Source organism: Populus alba, chromosome 9, assembly GCF_005239225.2.
Source record: "Populus alba chromosome 9, ASM523922v2, whole genome shotgun sequence".
Taxonomy (NCBI): domain Eukaryota; kingdom Viridiplantae; phylum Streptophyta; class Magnoliopsida; order Malpighiales; family Salicaceae; genus Populus; species Populus alba.
The window spans coordinates 12938531-12949121 of NC_133292.1; the positions used below are offsets into that span (position 1 = coordinate 12938531).

General features: G+C 37.5%; 1 protein-coding gene across 3 annotated transcripts; it reads left to right on the top strand.

Moving 5' to 3' along the window:
• Nucleotides 1-4518: 4518 nt before the first annotated feature.
• On the top strand, nucleotides 4519-10089 carry LOC118032299 (protein NLP2). Of its 3 annotated transcripts, none has more exons than XM_035036972.2 (5): nucleotides 4519-4897; nucleotides 5325-6487; nucleotides 6996-7043; nucleotides 7138-8146; nucleotides 8955-10089. In XM_035036972.2, exons 2-5 carry the CDS (start codon nucleotides 5555-5557, stop codon nucleotides 9860-9862), a joined length of 2898 nt encoding a protein of 965 aa, XP_034892863.1. In that variant the 5' UTR covers nucleotides 4519-4897; nucleotides 5325-5554; the 3' UTR covers nucleotides 9863-10089. The 3 variants fall into 3 exon arrangements, with proteins under 3 accessions (XP_034892863.1, XP_073267611.1, XP_034892864.1); XM_073411510.1 differs by having other exon boundaries at nucleotides 5403-6487; XM_035036973.2 differs by having other exon boundaries at nucleotides 5523-6487.
• The last annotated feature ends 502 nt before the right edge of the window (nucleotides 10090-10591 follow it).

Genomic DNA, 10591 nt, shown 5'->3' on the forward strand with positions numbered 1-10591 from the left:
AGTAAATTTACTTCCTAGCAAGGATAATATATCCTAAGGTAATTTATTGGATTCTATAGAGCCCTCTGATCCATCCTTTAGAGAGGTGTTATTTCATTTGGGAGACCTCTAGTCAATCCTTTCCAATGGTGGAGATGCCGTAAGTTCCAAGATTTATTAGGGTGGCAAAACTTAATTTTACTCTTGAGCAACCAACACAACCCGAGTGATGGGTTGTACTTGGTTGATGAGTTGTTAAAATCTGAATGGGCAAAAGTGCTCGTGATAACGGGTAAATCCATCAAGTGTTCTAACCCAAGTGTGTCATGGTTATGTGCCATGGAATGACTTAAAAATGTCATTAGAAAGAAATTGATGACTTTTTGATTAGTTTTCCACAAACAATGTTAATTGATGATGTCCTAAAAAATCAAAGTAGCTTGGAGGCAAGACTTATGTCTTGGATAATCTATAATATTTTGGTTCCACCAAAGTGATTCATTCTCTCTAGTCAAGCTGGTTAAAGACGGGTGCCTAATACTTGCAAAAGATCCCCTTTGATGAATTTGAGAACTCTCCGATGATTAAGTTAATGACCTTTTGAGAGGAAATGTAATAATATTACAGAGAGATATTCCAAAAAAAAAAAATATTACAGAGAGATAATAAATATGCAATGGGGGATGAAGATTCTTAACCTTTTTCATAGGGAGAAAGGGCTAAAATGCAATATTGCCCTTGTAGTATTAAGAAGAAAAAATATTTATGGCATATATATTGATGTGGATGGAAATATGATGGGACTTTAAAGAAATTTTACATGTTATCTCTTGCACAACATTGATATCGATGAAAATATGGTGGGTCCTTTAAGAACTTTTATATAACTAATGGGTGTGGAGAGAGTAAGATCCCAAATGTAGTTATGCTTAAAGAGTTGGGTCTTTTTTCTTAACTGAGATCAAGGGAGGTTAGGTTTTGTGTGAGGTTTTTTGGGTTCTTAAACTTAGATTTATCACAATCTTCATTAAGAATAGAAAATAGAGATGATGTATATCCATAATGAATCCCTTTGGTATCTTGCATTTAATATATTGGCTAGCTCGTGAAATACACATCTCTTTTTGTTAATTGAATAAACAATAAATGATTGCAATGTGAATATTTATGTATATCAGTTTCTCGTATCATTATCATCTGAATGAAAGATTAAAAGAAAAGTATTTAAAGAGCTATTCTCAACTGCTGAACCAAGAATGATTTGTCGATGAGATGATGATTGCAGTCCTTTTTATTTATAGCAGTCTTAAGATTCCAAAAAATTAACAGAAAAATAAAGTATAAAAAACTAAAAATCCAAATCTTGCCTATCATTCCAAAACCATACACATGTTCATGCTATATATGTTTACAAGGACAGGTCTCTAGGCATGTTAGTTCTTAGCATTTAAATCCAAACCCTATCTATTAAAATAATTGTTATTGCAATTGCCAACACTGATTTTCATTAAGTCACTACCATCTTCAATATTGTAGTTTGAGATCATCTACTGATAAATTGTTGAAAATATACCAGATTTTGATTTTTCTGAGAAACATAGGAATTGAAATTAGTTTAGAAACAGTGAATCAGTTCAGTTAGCAAAATATCTTCCCTTATTAGTTTAGGTTTTTCCTTTATTAATTTAATTTCTTGATTATTTAAGATTTTATATCTATAAATAAACTTATAATTATAAGTCCTGTATATCTTTAAGAAAACACTTACTGGGATATATTTTTTCTCTCAAATATCTTGTTGTTCTGTAACTTTGTTATTTTACTTTGCAGCCCGTAAACACCTACCACACCTGTCTTTCTTCCAACATAAACTACATGGCTTGGCAATCTATATCGAAAGTTAATATTCTGCAAACATGATTGATTCCATTGTCAAGTATCAATACTTAAATGCTGTCATAATCCAAGTAATGTGATCACCATCTCAAACACATTACTTGCTGAACATTTTCCAGCTATGCAACACCGGTGATCTGCATAAAGTTTGAACTTATAATAGATTTAGCGAGTAAACTTATCAAACTCCTGAAATTTCATCAAGTTTCTGGGAGGCAAAGAGTTTTTAAAACAAAAAAAATAGGCTGAAACTAAACTCATGGGAAGGAAATGTGTATAGAATTCTGAGTCGAGGACAGGAAAGGAATCAGAAAGAAAGAAAAATCTACCAGCACGAGGCTCCCACTTATTCAATAGCAAGAGCCTCTGCAAGACAAGATGCTGATGTCGTCAGAGATGAGAAACTATTGGCCGAAGATCGGAGGATACTAGTGGATGGGTCGGCTTCAATGGATCCATCATTACATCGTTCAATAATGGAGAATAATAATCAAGGTATACAAAGGAGCTTGAGAGGGAATCACGTACGTAAGCAAAAGAGTAATTAATTAATTCGATGCAAGTGTGATAATACTAATCACATTTTATTAACATTTCTTTCTGTATTTTTAATCACATTCTGTGCTTCACGCCACATTAACTGACATCACTTGTGAAAAAATTGAACACATTAACAAATCTTGGGAAGCTACAGTCAGCATTTAATCACTGGCTTGCTATAGAATAACATTATATTCTATTGTCAATGACTAAGAAAAGTTGCTGAAATGTTACAAAAAGCTGCAATTCCATAAATCTGCTCTCATTACTTATTTATTTATTTGCTATTCAAGATCAATAATTGAGAGACTAGCTAGGGCTCCCCATCTTGGATGGCTGATACGAAACCTCATTATGATCCTACGCTTATTGGGAAAACAAATAAATCAAATATAGGTGGATGGATCACATAGTGAAGGACTAGATTATTTTTTATTGATATTGGGGCCAAATTAGGTTAACGTTAGCCTTATGGAGAAGAGACTGTAACTATGAAGTCCCGGCCGCTGCAATAATTTATATAGAAGGAAGATGTCATCATGCATGATCATCCTTGCATTTGACTTGGTACCAAAGTATGGCAGGGCTTAAGACCTGGCTGATAATTCAGCAGCTTATAATCAAATACTTTCTGTCTAAAACTTTGATTGCTAGTGCAAGTACTTGTTAATGCTCGTCTCCTCAAAAGCAACATGCATGTGAAGGCCTCGAGCTAGCAACGAGGGGTGCTTAAAGAGGCACCCTTTACGAAATCACCTTAGATTTTCCATTTATTTGGAATCACGACTGATGACTCGAGGAATATTCCACCTCTGGACCATTAGCATAAAATAGAAATTAATTAGATTAACATAATTAATCATCTTGGATTCTACTTCATTAAGTGGGCAGACGCGGCGATCTGGCCCCCCTGGAAACTTGAGGGGGACATAATGACAGTGGCTAACATTACCCGTCATGAATATATATGATATCTTCTGTATTCTTGTGAAAAATCCTGTTTGGTGTAGATCTTTAGCCCCTGTGAACTTTCAGGAAATGCTGCCGTGTAACTGTTAGCCTTCATTTAACTGATCTGCTTAGTGACCTCACAAATATGGGGGACTGGGATCCATATTTAATTCTGACAAAAAAAAAAAAAAAAGCAACCCTTTTCATGGTGTCATCAACTTTAAATGAACTGATAGTGCTTCAATTATTCCTCTGACGTAGACACCCATGTTACTTTTATGTATTAAATTAGTATGGTATGCTAAGATACCTTCTTGAAAAGAGGAACCATAAGTAATGGGATTAACCCAGCCAAGGTTAGGGTTAAGTTCAAAATGGTCTTGGAGTCAATAAACTAAAATAATAATAAGAACATATTATAAGATATTACGAATCCCTTTCAGAGGCTTGTACTTGATGCTGCAGAATAAGTTCAAGTAAAAAATGGAAATGGGACTTTGCTTGATAAATTATATGTTAGAATAATGTCACACACACTAGCAGGGGAATCTTAACAAGCAAGGATGTGTATACGTATAGTACACCACCATAACATCCAACATACCTCACTAATTATTAATTAATTCTCAAACTTTGAGATCTTAAAGAATAAAAAAATATTCGCAATCAGTTAATTACCCCTCTCTTCACTACTGTATTAAAGACTTCCAAAACCAGACTATGTATGCATGGCGGTGTCCTTTTTTTATTTATTATTTATATATAAAATATTCGACTAATTTACGTATATTTTAATTAATTTTTGTAAATTTTGAAATTAGTAACTAAATAAACCTTTAATTATTATTAATATTAACAATCAGAAGGTGAGACCAAGTTAAAAAAAACCTATTAATCCAAGCTCTTACCACTGGTTGTTGCTGGCAGTGTCCATTTAATCTTTATACAAGCCTGACCTCATAGGAAGCTTGCATATGTACAGGTAACTGAAGTTTGATATTATGCAGTGATTGGGTCATATATGATGAGTTTTGTTTGATGTTCATATATGAATCTTGGAATCACGATGTAAAAAAAAACCCTTCAAGATGATAGTCAATGATTAAAAAATATTATAAATAAATAAATTTAAATAGTATTTTGTTGTTGTCTGTGTTGTGTGGGAGGGAGGGAGAAGATTCTTCACGCGCAGTGGGCTGAGAATGAGGATAGTTGGCATAGTTTTGTGGCCTTTACAAAATACAAATACTTGGAAATCGGCTTCCATCAGGGAACTAACTATAGAGCTGTCTGCGCCACAACTGAGGATAATTTCCTCTTTCTTCTCTCTCTCTCTGTAGCTGTACTACGGACTCAAACCAGGATGCCCTTTACTTTCCTTCTTTAGCCTTCTTGTCTCAACCCAACTCATCTTTCACTGAACAGAATCTTTGTTGCTCCTTAGGTTATGTACTTGCTGCTGCTGCTACAGCTACCTCCTGCTCTTCTGTCTGATTTTGTTTTTGTTTTACTACAGAGACTTGTAATAAAAGTAAGTTACTTGTACTACTTCTCTTTCTCTTTCACTTTCGTTCACTACTGTTTCTTTCATGTGTTTGTCTGTCTACCTGTCTCTTTCTTCTTTTTATCTGCAACTGTTTGTTTGAATTCAGTGTTTACTGTTGGCCTAGAAGCTATATTAGAAATGGGTCTCTCTCTCTCTCTCTCTCTCTCTTTTGTGATAACTGACTGACATCATGGCTTAAGTACTGGTTGCTTCGGGGTTTTTAGTTTTTTTCCTGAAGAATTAAAGTTGTTGCTTGTAATAATATGTAGCTTAGGGCTTGATAAATAGTTGATGTAGAGTCAACCACAAGTTGTTCTTTAAGATTATAATCAAGGTGGTCAATTGATCATATTTTGTACTTGCTAATAGTATAATTAACTTGTTGTGTTGGTTCTGAATGATGGTGTGGTAGGTATTTCTTCATCTGAAATGCATTTGTGAGTTGCAGCAGTTCACAAAAACAATTTTTTGTTGACAATGTTTCTGCAAGATGGGCATATTGGGTTTTCGGATACAAGCGATCGCAATCCTTCCTGGAAGTTCCTCTTTTTGTTTTTCATCTTTACTGTTCTTTTGTGTTTCGGATCGTGATAAAAGTTTGCAAATTCAGATTTACTAGGAGTTGTTGGATACAAATTTTCAATGCAAGTACTCGACATGGATGATGGAAATGGTGCTTTTGCTCCTGATTCTTCGTTTGGGAACTTCTCGGATGCTGCCATGGACTTGGATTTTGTGGATGAACTCTTGTATGATGGATGCTGTTTTGAGACTGCCGATGAGTTCGGTTTTTTGCAGGCTGGTACCTCAGCCTCTGATGATCTAAATGACCCTAAGCAATATTTTCCGCTTTTTGAGTCCAACAGCGGTAATTTGAATGTAAATCCTTGTCAAGAGAACTATCAAGTAGCAACAGAAAAGAACTGTGATGAGAACCCGCCTGTAGGAAGTCCCAAAATAGAGGAACTTGGTGTGATCGGATCCCAAATCCAGAATATTCACCCGTTTACTGCATCTTCAGTCCAATCTGGAGGTTTTCTAGTTGAGAACAATGAATTGGGTAGAAGGTTGCGGATTGCACCAACTAACAATGCGAGATCATCTACTGGGGTAAGAGAGAGATTGATGCATGCTATAGGACAGTTGAAACAATGCACCAAGGATAGGGATCTCCTTATTCAGATATGGGTGCCTATAAAGAAAGAAGGCAAGCATGTCCTCACCACTTTTGGCCAGCCATACTTGCTTGATCCTAAAAGCCATAGTCTTGCAAATTACAGAAATGTTTCAAAAAAATTTCAGTTCCCAGCAGAGGAGGATTCAAAAGAGATGGTTGGTTTGCCTGGTCGAGTTTTCTTGAGGAAGTTGCCTGAGTGGACACCAGATGTTAGTTACTTCAGCCGGGTTGAGTATCCACGTAAAAATCATGCGAAGCAATTCAATATAAGAGGATCCTTTGCGGTTCCTGTTTTTGAACAGGGCAGCAGAACTTGTTTGGGTGTTATTGAGGTCGTGACAACCACTCAAGACGTCAGTTATCTTCCAGAGCTAGAAAGTGTCTGCAAAGCTCTTGAGGTCTGTTTCTTTTACTTCTTCATCTTCTTGTTCTTACATGCATCACAACTATAATTGTTGATTTTGCTCAAGAACAATGGAAATCAACATATGGATGAATGTTATAATCTGTAATGTCTAGCCAAAGTGCCCATTTGCATTTTAAATCTGACAACCTTTCTTCATTGCAAGTTATCCTTAGGCTCTCTCTACTCTTGAACATGCACTCATCTATCATACTTGATGAGTATTTGTAACTGGCTGGTAAGCTATCATACATTTGGCTCTATCCTCTGTGGTTTTACTCAAGTCTCCCTTACTTTCTTGTTTGTTTTGATTATTAGTACTCTGTTCCTTTAAAAAAAAACACTTTTTCATCGACTTCTGTTTTTTTTTTTTTTATTATTGTATTGAGAACCTTTCAAAAGCACCAACAGTCAGTGGTTTATTCATAATATAACTTATCCTTCCTTTGAACCACAACTTATCCTGCCTTGTATTTTTGTTTAATAAGTATAGTGACATGCAGGCTGTTGATCTTAGGAGTCCAAAAGACTTCCGCCCTCCAAGCCTGAAGGTGAGTGGATGATGTCTTACAAACACTGTAGATTCAAATGTCTAAAAATTTATGATTTACAAGTGAGACCACATGCATGCTTCTCTTTTCACAGGCTTGCAAAGAGTTTTGCCAAGCTGCAGTTCCTGAGATATCAGAGATTTTGGAGTCTGTTTGCAAGGCACATAGATTACCTTTAGCACTAACGTGGGCCCCATGTTTCCGGCAAGGTAAAGGTGGATGCCGGCATTTTGATGAGAACTATTCTAATTGTATTTGTACGGTGAACTCTGCTTGCTTTGTAGCTGAGAGAGACTACTCCGGGTTCTATGTGGCATGTTCTGAGCAATACCTTTCATTTGGTCAGGGGATTGCTGGGAGAGCTTTCACAACAAGAAAACAGTGTTTTTCAATTGATGTAGCAGCGTTTAGCAAGACAGATTATCCTCTCTCTCACCATGCTAAGATGTTTGAGTTGCGTGCTGCTATAGCAATTCCAGTACAAAGCACCGATGCTGGACCGGTTGATTTTGTCTTGGAGTTTTTCTTTCCAAAGGATTGCTGTAACACTGAAGAACAAAAACGAATGTGGGACATATTGCCTATCACCATAAAACAGGCTTGTCGGAGTTTGCATGTTGTCATGGACAAGGAGCTTGAGGAAACTGTCAACAAGAAAATGGTAGTTGCTTCAGATGAGAGACTTGATAAAGATGAAACTCAGAAATTTGCATCTTCTTTGTTCAAAGAATCTTCTGAAGCAGGGTCATCCTGGATTGCCCGTGTTGCGAAGGCTCAGCAGAAAGGTAAAGGTGTCTGCGTCTCATGGGACCATCCAAAGGAGGAAAATAAAGAAGAGTTCAAGGTGACATCTCACTGGGGTAAGACTCAAGATGAATTGTACCACAAGCAAGCATTTCCAGAGTTTGGTAAATTTCAACAAAATTCTGTACCCAAAGGTAGTAATGAAACTACTACAGATGCTGCTTCTGCTGAACGCCACTCAGTAGGCAGCAGAAAATCAGGCAACAAGAGACGAACCAAGACAGAGAAGACAATAAGCTTGCAAGTTCTTCGACAGTACTTTGCAGGAAGCCTTAAAGATGCTGCAAAGAGTATTGGGGGTACAAGAACATTTACAACAACTAGAAATTGCATGTTTTCTTCCACTTTTTTATTCAAGAAAATATTAGGCACTGAGCTAGCAAAAACATATCTAATATAGAACTTAAGAGCCTTTCTTCATTGATGCAGTCTTAGATATAATGGAGACCTTCCTATCGTAACGACCTGGAAGCTTGACTAGACTAATGTTTGCATAAAGTTCAACCATTCTGACTTTCTGAGTACTAGTATCCTGCTGTTCATTTGTTGTTAAAAGTTTGACACCGTTTTCTGGAATCGATTACTGCTTTTTGCAAGAGCCAGCACTACTCGTTAAAAGATATTTCTTTAGCCTCTTATCTATACATTTGGTGCTTATATGTTCATGATGTTGTAACTTGAGAACACAGGATGGTGAAAACGAGTTTATGCACACATACCAGACTGATACTTGGAGAAATGCATTGCATCTATAAAGTCATCCCAAAATGAGCCTTCATAACAAATATGCTATTCTTTCTCTCTCAAATTCCTTGATCATTCTTCGTATATAACTGTTGAATTTATCACTGAACTTCACTTTGTCTGCTTTGTTCTCATATTTTCTCACAACATTATACTGAAGTTTTCCTAGCGAGGGCATGCCATCTTTTGCTTCTTGATATTTGCAGGTTGTGTCATTGTATGAGATTCCATTAGCCCTGTTTCATTGTTGAGCCTGCCATGCCTTGATTTGCATGATCCGACTTTGTTTCATTTTGTAAAAATAGCGTGTTGATTCTTCTTATCTATCCATGAATAGGCTGACCTAGTTTATTCCTAATGCAGTGTGTCCCACCACTCTGAAAAGAATATGCAGGAAGCATGGCATCAACCGTTGGCCCTCTCGAAAGATTAAGAAGGTTGGCCACTCGTTGAAGAAACTTCAACTTGTGATTGACTCAGTTCAAGGTGCTGAGGGTGCCATACAAATTGGTTCCTTCTACAACACTTTCCCAGAATTGACATTTCCAAATTTTTCTGCTACTGGTGGTTTTCCATCAAGCCAGACAAACGATGATTCCAATAAATCAAACCCTCACCCTGAGAATGGCATATTTAGTGCTGCAGCTAGTGCTTCAAAATCCTTATCCTCATCATCTAGTCAGAGCTCTGGATCAAGTATCTGTTGTTCCACTGGAGTAAAGCAGCACACAACCACCAATAATGGCTCAGTTAGTGGGGATCCATTATTGGTAGAGGACCCGGTTGGTGTGCTTAAGAGAACACACAGTGATGCCGCATTGCATGCCTTGAATCGTGATGAATCAGAGCTTCTTATAAGATCTCAAAGCTTCAAAACATTTGGTGACCTTCCAAGTCCAGAGACTCTGCCACCCCTCCCAAAAAGTAGCAGCCAGATTATACGTGATAGGAATGGCTTTAGAGTGAAGGCCACTTTTGAAGCAGACAAAATCAGGTTCGCCTTGCAACCGAGCTGGGGTTTCAGGGACTTGCAACAAGAAATTGCAAGGCGTTTCAATATAGACGACATTTGTAGAATGGATCTCAAGTATTTGGACGACGATCAAGAGTGGGTTCTCTTGACATGCGATGCTGACCTTGAGGAGTGTAAAGATGTCTATAAACTGTCTGAGAGCCACACAATCAAAATGTCCCTTAATCAACCTTCTCGACCACATCTGGGAAGTTCGTCGGGTTCTGTGAGCTTATTGGGAGGTGGAGGGCCATTCTAATGCCATAGTCAGTTTCTAAGAGGTCATGGCATCTGGGATTAAGAGTGTAAATTTTTGTCTTTGGTGACTTTTGCTTTGGATATGCATCTAGTAGCTTATGAAATGGCCCAGGATTCTGTAAGGGATCTTTTCCAGTTTCATGTCGGCATCGCAGCCATTGAATCTTAATTTGCAGTTCAGTGGCAATTTAGAGGAAATAAATAATTGGTTCAAGCCAGCCTGTTGACTGTTGACTGCACATAAATCATGTAAATTTGCATCAGTAGGATTGGATTTGAAATGAATTTTTTGTCTCAAAAGGATAAAAAACTAGGCTTTGCCATTATATCTATGCATGCCTGCTTCTTGAATGCTCCCTGGAATATGGGATTGGACTATCAATCCTTTCATCTTGTCCTGTCAAAGCCAGCATGGCTTCAATGCCATGCCTCTGTCAATCGTGAGCCCCCTGGGGATACCCAATCTTGTAAGCCTTCTTGGCCCCAGTCTAGTACAACGATATATCTGAATGGGGGTAACCTTCTTGACCCATTTCCATCATTTTCCTGCAAGTTCACCGGCCTCATGCTTGCTTGCTTGCCCGCCCTTTTACCTGAGCCATCAATCAGAGGCATGAAGAATGCAGGTTCAAACCCGAATCACGAAGCAAACCAACGAAAACAGTGAAAGTATCGAAGTCTCTGGAGCCACCATTTCTTTATACAACCAAGAAACACAATCTCCACGGCA

Coding starts and splice junctions, on each gene's coding strand:
- LOC118032299 (XM_035036972.2), top strand. CDS start 5,555: ATGCAAGTACTCGACATGGATGATGGAAATGGTGCTTTTGCTCCTGAT. Junction 6,488..6,995: donor GTGTCTGCAAAGCTCTTGAG/GTCTGTTTCTTT, acceptor AGTGACATGCAG/GCTGTTGATCTTAGGAGTCC. Junction 7,044..7,137: donor TCCGCCCTCCAAGCCTGAAG/GTGAGTGGATGA, acceptor CTCTTTTCACAG/GCTTGCAAAGAGTTTTGCCA.